The 19,197-nt window shown below is 35.9% G+C and overlaps 2 protein-coding genes across 3 annotated transcripts; one reads left to right on the top strand and one right to left on the bottom strand.

Annotated features, from left to right (window-relative positions):
* The first annotated feature begins 2,296 nt into the window (after positions 1-2,296).
* Positions 2,297-9,365, top strand: LOC132171214 (uncharacterized). The gene is made up of 6 exons (XM_059582473.2): positions 2,297-2,589; positions 5,989-6,089; positions 6,504-6,581; positions 6,734-6,805; positions 7,133-7,230; positions 8,264-9,365. The coding sequence occupies exons 1-6, from the start codon at positions 2,566-2,568 to the stop codon at positions 8,869-8,871; spliced, it is 981 nt and encodes a 326-aa protein (XP_059438456.1). The 5' UTR covers positions 2,297-2,565; the 3' UTR covers positions 8,872-9,365.
* Positions 9,366-11,189: 1,824 nt separating this feature from the next.
* Positions 11,190-19,031, bottom strand: LOC132170505 (uncharacterized). Of its 2 annotated transcripts, none has more exons than XM_059581504.2 (8): positions 18,072-19,029; positions 17,659-17,750; positions 16,802-17,502; positions 15,301-15,371; positions 14,311-14,400; positions 14,024-14,215; positions 12,201-12,336; positions 11,190-11,841 (listed from the first exon to the last, which is right to left on the bottom strand). In XM_059581504.2, exons 1-8 carry the CDS (start codon positions 18,432-18,434, stop codon positions 11,678-11,680), a joined length of 1,809 nt encoding a protein of 602 aa, XP_059437487.2. In that variant the 5' UTR covers positions 18,435-19,029; the 3' UTR covers positions 11,190-11,677. The 2 variants fall into 2 exon arrangements, with proteins under 2 accessions (XP_059437487.2, XP_059437488.2); XM_059581505.2 differs by having other exon boundaries at positions 11,751-11,841; positions 12,201-12,305; positions 18,072-19,031.
* Positions 19,032-19,197: the final 166 nt, after the last annotated feature.

Raw genomic sequence — 19,197 nt, 5'->3', positions numbered from 1 at the left:
TATTGTTGGAAGCTTTAGGTCAGTAATTGATGATACATGTATGATATTCAGGAATAGTTATGGCTGTAGAAATCATCAGATCAGGAATAGTTAGGTTAGAAGCATGCCTAGAGGAGCTACCACTCACCCCATGAGGGAGATAGGCAAGAGACCTACCTAATTTTAAGTGTCTCATAGCATGTTTAGGGTTGGATCTTCATGCCTCCATCTAGAGGCAGAACTAGGATTTCTGGTTTGGGGGGACATACTTTTTTTTTTTTTTTGATAAGTTGTGAACATTGACTTATATAAATACAAAAGCACGTAAATACATATAATTTCTCTATATGTGTGTGTTTATATAAAATAAAAATATAGAAGTACTAAATTTAATCTCATGGCATCACAAACACACAATAGTATAAACAATTAACAAAATAAACTAACACACGATCTATGGAGTTCAAGAAAAATGGTACCAAAAATAAATATTGTAAACTCAAATGATGGCAGAATAATCACTCAAAAAATAAAATAAAAACAAAGATTTTCATCATATTTCACATTTTTTGCACAAAAAATACACAAATAAATGCAACAAAAATAAAATAAAAAATGAGATGTGAAGAAGATGGTTAAGAAAAAAAAAATACAAACGGAATAACGAATAATATATTAATTTTGGGGAACGAATTCATAAAATATGTATATTTTATAAAGAATTGTAAAAATTTTGGGAGGACGTTGGTCCCCCACCCTAGCACATGGGTTCGCCCCTGCGTCCATCTACATATGCATTCATGCATATTTGTCTCTTTATTGCTTTTATGCATTGCTTTCGATTATTATTTTTTCATTTGCTTTTATGGCTTCTGGATTTGAAATGGGAAGCTCATCTAGCCTTGATTATAAGAATATATGTTCATAAGCAACTCATTTCTCAATTTATGAGCAGCTAAAAGTAGATTTAGGGCAAGAGAAGACAAGGGAACTCTAGAAAGATTAAAGAGAGATTGGCTCACTTGTTCAGGGTTTTCCAACAACAAAGGGAAGAAAAGTTGGATTTTAAATAAAACTTAAATTGGAAAAACAACCATATTAAAAAAGGTTATTACTATGTGAAACCGGATTGCAACACCAAACTGTTAAAATTTGACTAATATGTTTCAACACAACCTAAACCCGACACGTAATATTAGGGCTGACAATTTTTGACACGACATGTGAACCCAATATAAATCCAACACGAAGTAAGATGGTTAGGATTGATGGGTCTAACTTGTTTAATTAAATGAGCCGAATTATGATTGACTTTTATTGTTTTATAATCATTCCTCGACACAACTTAAACTAGACATGCGAACACGAATTATCACTTCTATTTTCATCAATTATCTAGAATTCCAAAAAGTATTCAAAAATTAATAAAAATGAAAAGAAACTTTTTTTTTTCTTAAGCAATAAAAACAAGGGTTAAATACATTTTCAGTACCTGTGATTTACACCAAAATCAAATAGTCACCTGGATTTTTAAAAATGTCACAAATGGTACTTGTGGTAAGCAAATAAACTCACTTGGTACCTCCGTCAAGTCTGTTTATTTGCTTACCACAAGTACCATTTATGACATTTTTGAAAACCCATGTAACTATTTAATTTTGGTGCAAACCACGTGTAATATGGACAAGGATCCTCTCCAATCTAAAATGGACTGGAGAGGATCCAGTTGATGGCTAGGATCTCTCCTTAGAGATCCTAAGACCATCAACCTGCCATGTGGCGCATTAAAAAAATAATACTATTTTATTATTTTACTTAAAAAAAATAATAATAATAAAATAATTAAAAATTAAAAACAAATATAACAAAAAAGAAGGGTGGCTGGCCACCCCAGGTTAGCCACGGGGGGTGGCCGGCCACCACATATTGGGACATGAGGGTGGCGTCGCCACCCCCAAGGGCCATGGGGGTGGCTTCGACCACGCCCAACCGGCCCATGGGGGTGGCCGAAGCCACCCCCAAAGGCCAAGCAGTGGCCCTTGGAGGTGGCGACGCCACCCCCATGTCTTAATATGTGGTGGTCGGCGACCCCCCTGTGGCCAACATGGGGTGGCCAGCCACCCTTCCATTTTTTTTTTTTTTTTTTTTTTAAAAGTAAAATAATAAAATAGTATTATTGTTTTTAATGCGTCACGTGGTGGGTTGATGGCCTTAGAATTTCTAAGGAGAGATCCTAGCCATCAACTAGATCCTCTCCGCTCCATTTTTGATTGGAAAGGATCCTTGTCGGTGTAATATAGGGTTACCCTAAAAACAAACAAATCCACATAGGCGGTCGTCAAACATTGGCTGGCAGGTGACACGCTATCATTGTCGGTTTCCTGGTACAGCATCACGTGACAAATCGAGAAAACGAAATCGACGCCAACACACAACGTTGAAGCAAATCTCCAACCCTCAATGGATGTTCGTTTTTCAGAATATACCTAGACCTTCAACAAATGCCCTCCCTCCCTCTGGCACGGCGTCGTATCACGCTTCTTCCGAAAATTGCTTTTTGAATTTTTTTGTTCCTACTGCTTCAAAATGAGCATGACCCAATTCGCTATGGTATGTTTCTCGTCCTCTCTCTAAATTTCTATGGCTTTATTTTTCTTGTTTGTTTAATGTTTTGTGGATTTTCTTTGAATTAGGGCTGTTGATGCTCGAATTAGGTCTTTTGGACAATGCTTATTTCTGCAATCATAGTGGATGTTATTGCTAAATTTCGTGGTTTATGAGCCAAAATTCGTGAATTTGTAATTTTTTGTTGTTATGCTAATTTTACTGGGCTTTATTCTCTTGTTTGTTTAATGCTTTTGTGGATTTTCTTTGAATTAGGGAATTTGATACTCGAATTAGGTCTTTTGGACAGTGCTTATTTCTGCGATCATAGTGGATCTTATTGTTAAATTTCGTGGTTTATGAGCCAAAATTCGTGAATTTGCATGCTAATTTTGCTGGGCCAGGTGGGGTGTTCTCTGCTTTAGTTTTAATTGGTAGTCCCAAGTAAAAGTATTTTTGAAAATGGAAACGATAGCAGTAATAGAAAAGAAAATTAATGTAAATGGATTTTTTTATTGGATCAGTCAATTTGGAATGAGATTTTTTTTAGCATTTTCTTGGCATTCTCAGCTGACATGGCATGCACAATCTACCCGTAATTGTTTTTTTCCTTTTAATTAAGCTTGATCTAAGGGTAGATTAATAGTGTCATGTCAGCTAAGAATGCTAGGAGAATGCTAAATAACATGTTTCATTTGGAATAGGTGACTCAAATAAAGAAAAACTTTGAAATTTTGTTACGGGAACGCCAACCGTATTTGGTGATGTAAAATTGAGTTTCGATGGACAACCTAATGGAGATGTTGAGGTGGATGAGTGGGAATATAGTAAAGGATGGAATAACAAATAAGTGCATTTGTTAATATATTTGGTTTATGATTTTGCAATTGAGCTCTATGCTAAAAATTTCTGGATGCAGTTGAATTGGGTATGAAGTGTATATGAGGGTTTTTGTCGACATGGGTGAATGGTGTCCTAATTTTAGAAAAATTTGGTAAAAATATCTGCTGATTAAATGCTTTGTGTTGTGTATGTGTTTATATGTATTTATTTAGTTATTTATATATTTGAGAATTGTCGCACTGAAAGCCTTGATGAAACAAAGTTTTCTTTTTTTAAAAAAAATTGTTGCTGAGGAAAGCTATTATGTGAGAAACAAACAATGGGGTCAGAAAGTCTTTTTATTTTTTATTTTTCTTGGGATTTATTTTGGTTATAGTGCTGGTCTGTATTATCTGTGTGGTGAGGAGTGCTATTTTCGTAAATTTGTTCTGTGATTCATGGTAAAGAATCAATATATTTTGAATCACTAAGCATATCAAGCTGGATGTCCATTTTATTGAAGATATAGTGATGTGTAAGGTGGTGGCAACAATTTGTACAAGTAAGATTTTATTTTCGTAGTACTATGAAAAGTTGTTATGATTTATTCTTTAACTGAAACGACATGCTTCAAAACTGTACTTTGGCTCGAGGAAGTGTGTTAAGAGTACATATATATAACACCCCAGTCCCAAACTAGAAAGATGAATAGCCACATAGCAGTGGATGGATTATAATGGTACTAAGTCTCACATTGATTCCTTATTAGGTGAGATTGGGCTTTATAAGTGATTCTAGAGAGTTTCAATTGCAGCTTGACTAGTCTTTTGAGGCTAGCACTTTCCTTGGGTCGTTAGAACATCTATGAGATTTTGTTCTTATATGGGTTATTTGATTTGGTGCTCAAAGCAACTTAGGTAAGCATTAGTTTGAATGGAATGAGAGTCAGTTCTATGGATGCTTGTCAACTAATTGGGTTCAACTACTTGTATTCTTTTGTGCCATTTTATTCTATCCAAAATTATATTATTAGTTGCCTTTTAATTTAACATATCATTCTTCATTACGTGCCAGCAACTTTCACTTGTTAGGAGTAGGGGCGTCTATCTATGCTATTTTAGGCCTCTCTTTCCATCCTTTTCACTTTGAAATTTGAATTAAATCACTCTTTGACGTAGTGTGTTATTGGTCTCTGTTGCACGTACCCAAATTAAGTAATCAACCCTATCTTTTTCTCAATAGGAGTTGCCTTTCTAGAAAACCATGGATGAAGGCCCTCTGTATCGCTGCTGACATTTGTCGAACAATGATATGGATAATACATAATTTTTTTTTTGTTGATATGTATCCATGAATTAAAAATATTTTTTGAATTTGATACATTTGGGACATGGGTGGGACAAATTTCAGATTGAGAGAGAGAAGGAGAGAGATTGGGAGAGCTTGTACTTGAGATCCACGGCACTCGAACCCCTTAATGTTCCTAACAGAAACTAATAGAAAATGGAAAGCTATCATGAGGTGGGCTGTTGTTACCCAATAAAAAAAGGTGGGCTCTAGGCCCATTTATCACATGTTCTAAACAAATCTATGGAAGCAAATTTGGTTCAATGTAAAAATAATACTATGGTGTATTTAACATTTTTGAAACCTTTGGATATTTATTTAAATTGATATAACATATGTTAAAATTGTTTCATATCCATGTCCTTTGTTGGTATTGATACTTCATAGCTATCATTATCTTTAAAATGGATGATGTCATTCCTTATTTTATATTTTCTAGTTTTTCCACAAATCTACTTATAAAAAACGTTTGTCCACAAATCCATCTCAACATTCTCATTTTGGCTATGAACATCTTTCACTTATCAAAAAAAAAAATTCTTAACAGTTCAACATGTCGTACCTGAGTGTACCAGATGTTATAGGACTATGTCCTATTGGGTTATCTACAACTCAATTAGTATTTTATGGTCATATTAATAGTTTGGTGCACTTTTCCACTTCGTCCACCTTGCTTTTATTCTATGGGTCACATCCTTCTCAATCTTCCCAAGTGACTTGATTTATATGTATATCTCTTGTGCCTTTCACATGAGAGTATGTGCCAATTACTGTTCTCTCCCCCTGTATTTGCATCGACCAGGGCATTTCCCCTGGAGTTTAAAAGTTTTTGCATTGGAAACATACATGAATATTGATATCCTTGCATTGCAAATTATTGTTATTTTTCTATCCTTTTCTTTTTCTCCATAAAAAGTTATGTTCATGATCTCCCGTTCTTCTAGGTTTGCTTGTTGTTAGTACAACTTCTCTAGAAGAATACAAATTCTATTGGGAAACATAATTCAATAATTTGCATGACTGTTTTTTGTGCTTGTTCCAGCTAAATGATTAAACATGTACCAAATGTTTTGTTATTCTAATAGTTGTCTTATGATTCTCATGTATTGATACCTCTCATCTACAAGGGATTTTCCCTTTTTCTTTTCTTTTTTTTCTTTTTTTTTTTTTTTATGGTTTTGAAATACATTTTTAAATTTTTTGATTCTGTTTTATTTTGTACTCACCAACATGCAGGTTGAGGAATTGGCTTCCCTTGTTAGGGACAATCTTCGTTCCAAGCATCTTGTTCTCTCAGTGGAGGAGGCGTTGATCAACTTCCTTCAGGATGATACCAGGTAGATTTATATAGCTTACCGATATACCCTTTTGCTCTTAAAGTTTGGGGTTTTATCCCCCCTTTTTTGTTCAACTTAATTGCACGGCTTCAACTTCTTGCCTTGCATGTTTCTGTCCATTATACACCACTTTTAGATTAACCAGAAAGGGCATCTCTCTCTCCCTCCCCTCTTGTGCATGTTTGCTTTCATTCCTGTGTTAGAACTCTTGACGGAGAGCAGATACTAGAGAAAATCTTTTAGTCTTGGTTGGTCAATTTTTACATGTCTTATTGGTGGTATTGGTGATGTCATTTTTGTTGTTTCTGCACTCTATAGCTTGTTGTATGGGTTAAGATTTACTGAAGTTATGTGAAGCATACTGTAGGATGTGCTTTTGTTGAGAATACTGATAATAACAATGCTGGCTTGCAGTTCAGATGGTGTCCTGGAGTTGGAACCCATGGACGCGTATAACCGTCTTCTCCTGCATCGTCTTGCAGAAATATTTGGGTATTTTCTTTAAAAAAATTCCCTGTTTACCATGTGATTTATATTATTGCCTAGATGTTGATGTTGAAGGACATCTAAATTGATTGAGTACAGATTTACCTCTCTCATCTACAGCTGTTTTGTAATATTGATGATTGATTGATTTGTGCTAGGTTTAACCACACATCTGTTGGTGAAGGAGATGACCGGCACTTAATTTTGGAGAGATGCTCAGATACATCAATGTATGTCTCATGATTATTTCCTGGAAATTTTCCATCTACATATTGTCCTTTCTTGAACTCCTCCCTTGTGTTCCTCCTCTCTACGATTATTGACCAAGTGATATGAATAGTTAAATGGTTAGTATGGTATGCTTTATTTATCAGAAAGAAAAGAAAAAAGAAAAAAAGAAAAAAAAAGAAAAGAAAGAAAAACGGGTATTAACATTAGCATAGTCTAGCTATTGGGCACTAGAAGTGCCCATTATGTTTCTTTTTGCCAAGTCTACCTATTAGGCACCAGTAGTGCCCATTTATGTTTCTTGAATAACCTACATATTCGGATTGCAGACCTTCCATCCTTGTTAGCGATATTTTATGGCAGTTTGATGACCATCAATCTCCAGTAATGTCACACCAATTATTGAGGAAAACAGAAGCCTTCTCAGGTAAGCTTTTTCATATCCTCTTCTTGAACCCCGCAATGTTGGGTTATTGCACTCCCCCTGCTATAGTACTGTCATTATGTATCACATATAATATCTATGGTGCTGGGTAGTACTGAATTGATTTTCTCTTGAAGCTATTGCTTGTGTTCTCTAGTTTAGAAAGCATATGTAAATATCTATATTGTCCTACAAAGAATTTGAAGGTGTTAAAAAATGTTGTGATAACTAGTAGTAAGTTTGCAGCATTGTTTCCTTTTCAAGTATGTGAAATGCCTCAGCTATGGTTGAACTCTTGCAATTGTTCATCTTTTTTGTTAGAAGTTCAAAGAATAATGTGTTTTACTATGTTATGAGGAACTTGGAACAACTGTACTTTATTGGTGTGGATGAATGCAACTTGTCGTGATTTCACTAGTTATTTGCATGTAGACATCTCTCATTTTTAACTGCTTGGTTGCTCTAGTGGGATTCATGAGCTGGGAGCTAAAAAAGAGAACCTTTTTAAAATCCAATTATGGTCATTTTTGTCTTAGAAGACATGCTTCTCTCTTCTTTCTTTTATGCACCTGAGCTCAATAACAAGAGGTCAGTCTTTTACATTTTTTCAGTCTTAGGGTATGCAGACATGGAATAATTTGTATGTTAGAAAATTGAAGCATATATGTAAATTGTAATAGTGTGCGCTCCATATCCTTGTCTACTATCCTAGCAACAGACTGGCCCATGGAGAAAGTAAATGGGGAAGAATTATAATAAACTAGTTGAATACCTCATCTTTTATTCAACACAGCTAGTTCAATAATATGGGAGGTCAAACATTTTGAGATTCCATTTCATGGAGCTATAATATAGCCTTTTGGCCATTTTTAATGAGACCTTGATGTTACTTGGAAGAAACTTTTTAGGAACCATTACCAGTTCAAAATTGAAGCAATTTAAGTCCCATTTTATCATTAAATTATGTTCTAGAAACACTCAATGTTGTCAAATGACTAAATTTTGAGACAAAAACTTAATTTTTCATTTTCTGCAGTTTTGGAGACAAAAATTCCCTCTGTTCAACATTCACTCGAGGAGAGAAAAGCAGCTTATTTGGCTGCTCGTGACAGAATTTTTTCAATGGATTTGGGAGAGTTTAATGAACCTGTCAAACAGAAGCCACCAAGCAATCCTGTGGTTGCCCGCCGAATGATTGCACATGCCCTAGGTCACAGAATCAATCCACACAATCAGACTGCTACTCTTGGGGATTGCAAAGGGCATAGTGGGCAAACAGATGCACCAGATATTCAATGCAAGAACAGAGTTGAGCCTAAGTCACCCTTGGAAGCTTCTCAGAAGACTATTTCCCTGCCAGGCCAAAATATGAATTCATATAGTAAACTTAAAAGCAATGATAAAAATTCAAGTGGATCTTCACCAAGTAAAAGCAATATGCCCCCAAAACAAGCTGATAAGATTTCTGCCCATGTGAACATATCACAGAATGAAAGCAGTGGGAATGGGGTTGATAAAGACTACATCAAAAGGGAGCATTTGGGAGCTGCAAAGAGGATGTTTGCTCATGCGTTGGGATTGCAGTCGGGAAAGGATGGTTTAATTTTAAAATGCAGTGATATAAAGCAGATTAACAGAGAGTAGGGGCTGAGAAATCTTTGAATAGGAATTGGTTCTTTGCTTCCTTTTTGTCGCACTCGAGATGCTTCTTAGTGGCTCTCCATGTTATTTCAGTTGCACCTATGAATGTCGGATGAGCATGTATATGTTAGAGTCCTTGCTGATATTTATCGTCGGAGACGGGTGGCCGAATTCTGAATGAGGCAGTACAGCCCTTCAGAATGCTGATGACTTTATACATCCCATCACATAAAGCCATCAACAAAAGCAAAGTTGGAGTCAAATCATGAAGACATGTTTGGTTGGAATTTAGATGTGATAATCTGCCCAACTCGGGCATATTGCAGGCCAGACGACTGCTCCTTTTAAGACCTCATTGCTACTTGTATTCATACCTTTGGTGTTCTGTTCTAACCTCTTAATATCTTCTGTACGTCACATATATATATGATTATATATTACTATGCTTGTATTTACTTTAGCAATGAATTTTAGTTGTGCAGTAAATTCGTTGCTTTTGAATGTGGATATGAAATGAATCTGTTGTTATGGACCTGTTGCAGAATCAACAGAGGGGTAAGTAAACTCAATTAAATGTTAATAAATACAGTTTTGTTAGTCCCTTTCTCCCCTTTCTATTAGAAAGAAAATACAGTTTTGTTATGATCTAGCAAGCAACATGTAACTTACTGTAGATGATAAGCAGGATCAAGTTGTTAGAATTGAAGATAAGATACCAAAACTTTCTGCATGTTAATGGAAATCAAACGAAACGGTAACCTGAGAAAAGCGTATGCTTGCCTGTTGGCAGCGCAAGCAGAGTACCCTTTAAGAGCCTGTGACGGGGAGGAACCTGGACTTCCAAACAGAAAGACGATACCTCACAAAACAATCATACGAAGATTGTATTTGACATTGTGATTTTGTAATTGAAGTGTAATTTTAAAACAAACTGTAGAAAGAAAAAAAATTGTTTTGGGGTGCATTGTTAAAAAATTACAATTTAAATGGTACATTTTTAAAACGTAATATTTTAAAAGTTAAAACTACATTTTTACTAAATGTTTAACTGCATTTTTAAATTTCACGTTTTAAATCTGCTACTTTAAATGAGTAGTGCTAAAACCTACGTTTTTATCTCACAATTATCAACCAACCCTCGGATTAATCCTTATTAAAAACAATAAATATTTAATGGATGGTTGGAACTGCCACATTAGTAAATATTGGTATAACTTCTAGGCCGGTAGTGCAGTTTTCTTCTACCCTGCCCCCAAAAAATAATTTTTTTTTTTAAAAAAATGGGGGTAAAGTTCACATACCCCTTCAAATTATCACTTAATTGACAATGTCCTCCAAACTTTTAATTGTGACAATGCCCCTCTCTAAAACTACCAAAATATTGTCAATGTCCCCTAAGGCTAGCAAAAAGATAAAAATTGGCCTACATATTTCTCAATAAGACAAAAATACCCCTATAAATTAGAAAAAAGAATTCAAAAAAATTAATTAATTTCTTCAAAAACGAAAATTTTTACTTATTTAATCGAAATTTTTTAAATCGAAATTTTTATTTTAAAAAACGATTTTTTTTTTAATTTTGTTTTAAAAAACGAAAAAAAAAAATTAAACGAAAAAAATTATTATTTTTAAAACGAAATTTTTATTTAAAAAAATATAAAATAAAATTAAAAACGAAAAATTTCAATTTGTATATAAAAATAAAAAATAAAAATAAAAAAATCAATTTTTTTTCTTATAAAAAGGAATTTTTATAAGAAAAAAATTTGGCCGCTCCTTGGATTTATTATTATTATTATTATTATTGTTATTTCAGTTTTAGGTTTTTTTTAGAAGTATTAGTATTTTTGTTTTTATTTTACTAAGGGTAGTTTCGTCATTGAGGGGACATTGACAATGTTTTGGTAATTTGGAATGGACATTGTCAATTAGATGGTAGTTTAAGGGGGACACGTGGACTTTTCCCCCCCCCTCCCAAAAAAAAAAAAAAAAAAAAAAACACATACCTAGGCTGAAACAAGGAATTGTTTGGTGAACATCAGGTGATGATGAAGTTTTTTCCTCCTAACAATGTGCTAGTGTTCTTTCTTTTGCAGTCAACCTTTGCAGTCTCTCTTCATGTCCTAAGCCAAAAAAAAATCCTTTCAAGTTTCAACGTCAGCCTACCAAATGCCTTCCAAAAATTGTCTATTCCCTAAAGTATGTTCCGAAAAAACCTACTTCATACCGAGTTGTCTTAGGGAAGAAATGGTCGTAAATTGTCCCATGATATAGCAATGTTGCCATAAATAAGTGATCTAAGAAACACCATATTAGAAGTATAAGTAAATGAACATTCACATTTCACCATAACCCAAGCCAACATAGATTGGTTCATTTTCCTGCATGCATACATGTAGAACCAAAATCTGAAACAATTACAAGGCAGAAATCATGTTAACATGCTGCAGGCGCAGGGCCTCTTCCTTCTGCAATTACAACAGTCAACAATCAAGATCAATTCTGCAGGCTGCAGCCCATCCATGAATGTTACCAAATTAAAAAAAGCAACAGCCACAACAATCATATCAAGGCCTGAAACATCACATGGAGTTATCCCCTCCTTTCACAAGCCACTCTTCAATTCTTCACCAAGCAGTGGCCTTGGATATGACAAGCTGAAGTCTGGTCTGTATGTAGGAAGGTCATCTGATGATTATTCCCATAAAGTTTTCCCTCCCAAGGTTATAAAATTCCATGCATTCTTGGGTGAACTCTTGACAGAATTCTGAGTAATGTGGTACTACAAGGACTCCTACTTGCTTAAATGCTATGTTTTGCTCTCTGTTACAGGAGATGATGACTTTGTAGCCAAAGAATGAAGCGAAGATTGAGCAGCTAGGAGCTTTTCCCTCAGCATGACATTGTACTCGTACAAACTTGTGAGATTCTTCTGGATATCAGACATATCCATTTCAGAACCAGCCTTAAACTCTGCAATGGAAAAGCAACAGATTAGTATGTGTACTGAGCAATCAGAAGTGACATGAGCTAATAAACACAATCCTCATCAAAGATTTTGTAGAATCACTAGTGTTGCTTCACCAATATCTATTAGACAATATAAAGTCTTTCAATAAATAAATTTTTTTTCTACAAAACATAGCTCAGATCTACAATGGTATACAGATAATCACAATATACTGAACTTTTTCAATGAAAAAACATGAGTAGATATAAAAAACAGCCAGTTTACCCCAAATTTCTCCTTCAAAGTACACGTGCTAACAAAAACTAATCAGGACTTGAAAAAAGAAGAGAAGGCTGACCAAAACTATAGTAATTAGTTTTACCTAGTGTAGGTGGCAGGGGAATGATATTATCATCTGCAACAGAAAATGCTTGAGGCTGGGAGGAACCTCCCTCACATAAACCAATAGAATGCTGTTTCCCATTATCTGTGGAGCCAAGAACTTTACATTTTACAGGCTGGAGAATATAAGCATGAAAGATAAGCATTAGAACACATGCCTCAGATCAATATAATTTCCCCTATAATAAAAACGGGGAAAACAAATCAGAACCAAATTTATCAACTACATTGCCCAGATTGTGAAGCATATGATGCTTAGAGGGAAAGCATTCAAGTTGCCATTAACAGGAATACCTATTGGCATTGGTGCCTATCCTTATTGAGTAGACATTTGGAAATAATCAATTTAGCCTAATATTTCAACTTCCAAGCATGGATCCAGAATGATTTGTCAGTTATTCGTACTTCTAATTGTCATGCTAAAGTAGAAAAACATGTACTGTTGTTATTATCTTTATTATTATTTTTAAAATTTTGACGAGATAACCATGATTGTCAACACCCCACCCCCCCAACCCCCAAAACACCAAAAAAACAAAAACTATTTTTCTTGCATTGTTCTTCATGCAGGGTGTCCCCTCATACTAATAATTCAAGGACCTCATCTTGGTATCAGAAGTAATTTTCTGGATGGATCTGAACAGGTTTTTAAGCAAACAAGAGCCCATATAAGTCCCAGTTCTGTCATCTGAACCATCTCCAAAAACAGGCAGACATAGGGTCCGTACATCTTATTTTCGCTGCCTATTTTTCCTCAAATGGGGAAAGATGACAATACTTGTGTAACACCCCACCCTATTAACACACAATATTGTCCGCCTTTGACTCCCCCGGACCAGACTTCCCAAGAGGTCACCCATCCTGGTACTACTCTCACAAAAGCACGCTTAACTGCGGAGATCTAATGGGATCATGATCATTACGGCTTTAAATCGCGTTGTTTTCATTAAGGGTATAAGTATACATTTAAGTATAACCACATCTCCATACCCAGGCGATGTGGGAAACCACAACTTAAGCCAGAAGCCAACCATTGGTAGAAACCATTGGAGATTGTACTTTAGAGTACTGTATAGTCTGTGTCATATGAGGGTTACTAGAATCAGAATATGCAAAATGGGGAAAAGCATGTCAGGTGCTCTATCCAAAATTGCATACTAAAGAATCCTCAAATTAAATTAAAAGCAAAAATCTCCTAAGTGTTTTCAACACAAAAGAAACAAAACCAAAAATAGCAAAAATTAGGAGTGACCGCAAAACCACCTTCCCTCTTTCGTTGGGGTTTGCCACACAACCACCCCTCTCCTCATTGGGGGTGGCCATGCAATCATCTCCTCTCCTCTGTTAGCAGCTGGCCATGCGGCCGACTCTATCCTCGGGGGGATGGCCACACGACCACCCCCTCCCCTTTGTTGGAAATAGCTGCATGGTCACTTCTGTATTTTATTTTATTTTATTTTTTTAATGTTTTTATTTTTTATAAGTAACAAGTCAGCCTCCATACATGAAAAAATAAGCATGTATTTTCTCAAAATATTCCAATAGGAAGGTGTGGGAAGTTTCTAAAATGTGTTTTGTGCTTTGTATTTTGTTTTTTGAAAAAAGTGTTTCATCTGATAAGTATTTTTTGGAAAGTGTTTCAATTTTGAAAAGAGAAAAGACTTTCAAACATATTAACAAGCGTAATCATAGTCATTTGGTTAAGGCATGGGTAGAAAAAAGGGGAGGGGGTGAATGAGCCCTCCAAGAGATTTCAAGCAAGAAAATTAACTTCAACGCAGAAAGAAAATAAGAAACCGTCACCTCACTAGGCAAGCTGAGTTTCTTGCTCAAAATGAAGGAATTCATTTTGTTTGGTACGCGTCGCTTGCGTGATGAACCATTTCTGTGGACTGGTTGAAGCATAAAACAATTGCAACTTGATTTCTCTTTAGGCTTGTTGTAGTCATCATCCAATGTACTGCAACCCCAGGTGTACTTTACGTATTTCCTCAACTAGTTAGAAGTAGCATGCATGTCGGTCAGTTCAAATAAGACAGTAAAACAGAACCTCAATGAACAGACATGTCCTCAAATAAGGACAACATTACTTTATCCCAGTGATCTTGAGCCTTTCGCCGCTTTCTAATCATTCGCATAACATTATCTTCATTGCGGAGTTTTTTGATTCTGTACTCAAACTACAAACCAGAAATGTTTTCTTCATCAGGACTTGATCAAATTCAACATAGGGCAAAACGATGCGAATGATTTCTTTCCTATAACATCTTGGGAGAAAGGTGGAACCTTGATAAATATAAGAGCTCAACTAGCAATAGAGTAATAAAACTATTTTAGGATAATAAACTTCTCAAGATAGAAGCTACTACATTCCTTTTCATGATAACAAAAGATAAAGATTATACATTTTTATGTACACCAATGGAAATCAGCAAATTTGTACTCTTAAAAGTCCAAATCAATATCGCCTTGTCAATATTTTATTTTCCTTTGAACATATTACAAAAAAGTAGTGATTTTGTATTATTAATGTCCCAACCACCATGAGATCATGATCATTCCCAAAGACAGCCACCATTTCCACCATTTTTTCTTTTCAGTAACCACCACAAAAAACAAATGACTCCAACACTATCACGGTGCTACACTAGCAGCACAGCATTTTCCCCTGTCCAAACCACACTTAGGTGTGCACACTAGCAAACCCAAAAGCAGGACCTGCAATAAAGTTCATCTCTTCATGTGGTATTTAATATGGAGCACTTTGTTGGAGCATTGTTCTTAGAACATCAGAGGATCAAGCGTAATTAGGTGGTTCCTTTTATATACTTCCGGTGTACTTAGAGGTGCCTTACACCTTTAATGAGATTAGTTTGTTACTCTCATTACTTATTACTTATCAAATAATAATAAATAAATAAAAGAGGATCATTTGTTCTTCAGCTCTCTTACATAAACAATGCATGGTTTAATTTAGTAGACAAGGGTTATTTTTTTCTTTTTCATGAATTTGATGATTTATCCTAAAAAGAGAGGGTACTAATCAAGAAAGGAAAATCTGAATGGAGCAAGAATCATACTTGCACCAAAAGATAGAAAAAAATGCCGATGCTTATGCAATATAGACCACCAAGATCTGCAAGGAAGCTTACTGCATGTCAAAGAAATAAGATGGAATCAGATTATTGGAAAAGAATATAACTTAAATGTTAAATGTATTTATTTAACAAAGTAAAATAATGAATATAACTTAAATGTTAAATATATTTATTTAACAAAGTAGAATACAGCAGGTTTGAGAAGTAGCAGCCACAGCTGCATAAAAATACTATTCAGTGGAGCTTTTTTACCAAAAAATCTATCCTTTACAATAAAAGAAAATACTAAGGTAGTTATTAAAAGGTCACTCTAAATAAACACTTGCCCATTTCCCAGTCCAACCACTTCATCTTTTAATGTAAGAAGCAAAGACCGAAAAGATGTGAAAATAAGCATATTATTAGGTTAATTAGCTTTCTTTCTACCACACAAAACAGGTTCATTCAAAGGATCTGGACAATATGAAATTGACATAGGATCAATTGAACTCCACTAGGACTATAGAGGAATTGACTCATTTTTTCTTCTTTACTTTGTATTCCTGGACGGCCGCTTGGCTAGCTCCTATAGGGATTAGCTTCTCTGATTTCATTTTTCATTTTTCTCCCTCTTAGACGCTCTCTTTTATACTTCCCGTGTATGTGGGTTGCGCCTCTCTGCGCTTTTGATTTATATCATAATTACTTATCCAAAAAAATCAATTGAAACAGCTCAATTAAGTAAACAGTTTAAAATTTAAATCTCTCTCTCTCTCTCACACACACAAAGAAACAAGCAACATTATGGGGAAAAGCAATCCCTATTACATACGCAAATAAGGTCAATTAAGTAAACAATTTAAAATTTAAATGTCTGCTACAACAAGCAACATTATGGGGAAAAGCAATCCCTATTACATATGCAAATGAGGAAGAACTGTGCTCTAGTGGGTGATCATCTAACTGAAGTCTTTTGAGAGCATGCTACCAACTTGGGTAAGAAGTCTGCACATCCATTACTATTAGAGCTAAATAAACTCAATAGTACCGTGGAATAGTTTAAGCACCACTTTATATAGCTTATTTTCAAGCTACAAATAATCCTTGTCCAGGTTCAAGAAATCTGATAGCCACATTAAAAGGGGGAGGGGGGCACTGTCATGCAAAGCACCCATCAACTAACACACGGAGGAAAGCCCAGGCAAACTAGAGTTTTGAATATAAAATTTCTGTAGACAAAGTCATTATCTAAATTAATCAGAAGAACATGCTGACATACAAAACTCAATACTGACCCTGTTTGCAGTACTGCCAAAAAGCTACCACAAGTAAAAAACAACACTGATAACTTCATCATGGATATAATGCAAGTAGTGCCAAACATGATTAGGGGGGAAATTGCAAAGTAGGAAAACAACACAAGGGCATCATTCCATCATCAGATTCTAAACAGGACACACACAAAGAATAGACCATAGATGCAAAGAAGATGCATATTACTTACCTGGACCCACGGTATTTTGATTGTTGATCTCAACAATATAAGCAGAGAGCAGGTTTACATACAATGTGGTATTGATCACTCCATCGTTAGAATTTTCAAGGGAGGCTTGGAGTTGACTCGTCTCATGAAACGATGAACCCGGGAGAAATTCATGTAATAGAGGCTGGATGAGCCTTAGATTATGTAGATTGAGATAAATTCGGGGAAATAAATTAAATTTCAATACATTTGCAACTCTCCCTCTGAATGTAACTGGTTTATCATCAAAACTGCTTCCATTCTTAAGCGTTCCACATACAAAGCTCACATGTTTCTTATTATCTGGATTCCTAGAAGTGAGGTTGAATTGAAATCCAACAGCAGTTGCAGGATTATTAGGAAGATCAATGAACTGCCAAGAAATGTACAAATCGTCTTGGATGAGTCTACAACGGTTGCACCTAAGAGTTATAGTTGGTCCCTGACTCGTGTTATGACACGAGTAATTTGCAAATTCTGACAGAGGAGTAACTCTTTGGTCAATAAAGCCAGGATTCCCAGTAACCAAAGTATCAAGACGGCGTAAGTTTGAACAGCTCATACTAGAAAGGGTGGTTATATTAAATTCCATGTCATTGACGAAGGAGGCTAAGTCAGGTGCATTTGTTGCTCTGACATTGTGCACCTCAACGGATCTCTTTGAAATTATCTGGTAGAGCAACCTGAGAAAGAACTGAAAAGCCGAGTCAATCTGAAGTCATGTGACAAACAGGCCAAAAAAGAAAGAAAAAAAAAAGACATACAATTCATAAATGCATTGAACTCGCATCAGCAAATTGTGACTGTTAGTTTAAATAAGAATAACATCAAATACTCACGCGGCAAACAGACCAATGAAAAGTATCCAACTTGCTATTGAAAACGTTCCACCGAGTTCTGTCTTCCGTTTCTTAACTACCTTCTGGTCACCCTATTACAAGAACATGGAACAAGTTAAAGGGTTCTCATAATATATCGAGAATCGAGATGTATAATAAAACCGCAAAAGGAACCTTTACAGAATCGAAAATTGTATGAGATGCGTGAAATAATACCTCACAACAGCATAATGAAGTAAATTTAGCAATACACAGAGCCCATTTCCTAGAATCACTAATGGATAACAGAGTAATTAAAAGTTCCATAAGCAAAATAACTCAAGAACCAAGTTGATTTGTGAGAAAAATGATGTCAATTTGATAACCCATATAGCAGTTTTCATAAGAACGGCTAGCGGACATGAAAAAATTACCAGCCAATGCCTAGTGGAAAAGCTAACGTCCAATCTGCTAATCCACCACCTGATCTTGAACCAGAGGGTCCTGCCATCCCCAAGCTTCATGAAGCGCAGGAAGAAGCAGAAGCCGAGCCAGGAGAGCAGCATGACCAGCGTGGCCTCAAGGAAAATGGCCTGGGACTGCGAGAACTTCTTGATGGAGTCGAAGTCGAAGAGGGTCATCGGAAAGCCTATGGCGTAGTTCACGCCGGAGTCGGTGGAAATAGTGGAGTTGGCCACCAGTAGGCTGCATTTGTTGGCCGTGCGGTTCAGTAGCTGGCCCGGAGGACACGCACAGAGGGTGTTATTGTAGACAATCGAGTTTGCAGGGCATGCCATCTCCAATCTCTAATCTCTGTGAGAGACAGAAATATGTATATATTTTTGAGAGAAAAGAGGAAGCTTTGTGGGATGTTGGGGTTGGGTCAGATGGGTTGGAATTGTTGGGAAAAATCCTGGAAAGTTTTGGCCTTTCTTTCTTTGTGGGTCAAAGTTGGAAAAATTAAATTCAGAGTGAATGGGGAGAATCGATTGAGTGCAGGAAAGGGTGTTTGCTGTTGATCCGGGTTCCTGACGTGAAAACTGAGGAAGGTGGAAGAAAGGAATGTGTAGTGAGGTGGCGAAAGAGAGAATAAAGGGCAACAGGCAACAGGCAACAGGCAACAGCACATGCTCAATCCCCCACCACTGTTGTGTCTCTGAATTCTCCGTCTCTCTCTCTTTTACTGTTTGTTTGCTTAGGCAATTTAGCCTCCACCCTCTTTTTCTCTCTTCCACTTTTCCTAATTTCTTCAACTTGTTCTTCTCTCTTTTTTCTCCTTTCTCGTGTTTTGTCTGAAACGTAAAGGCCAGATTTACTTTGTTTCCACAATCTTCACCATCAACGCGCTGACCATCCTTTTTCGTCTCCAGCCTCCAGCACTTCGTTTGCTACTACAAACCGGCGCACCTGCACGTTCACTTGTGCGCTGTCCCAACAAGTTAACAACAGCTTCTTTTTTGCCACGTGTCATATTTACGGATGTCTCTCTCAATTTTTTATTTTTTTATTATTATGTTTTTATAATTTTCAGTATTTTTAGTTTTATAATTTCTAGCATAT

Source organism: Corylus avellana, chromosome 1 (genome assembly GCF_965113065.1).
Source record: "Corylus avellana chromosome 1, dhCorAvel1.hap1.2, whole genome shotgun sequence".
In the NCBI taxonomy this organism is placed as follows: Eukaryota; Viridiplantae; Streptophyta; class Magnoliopsida; order Fagales; family Betulaceae; genus Corylus; species Corylus avellana.
The sequence above is the reverse complement of the archived record's forward strand: the minus strand, read 5'-3'. Positions and strand labels throughout refer to the sequence as shown.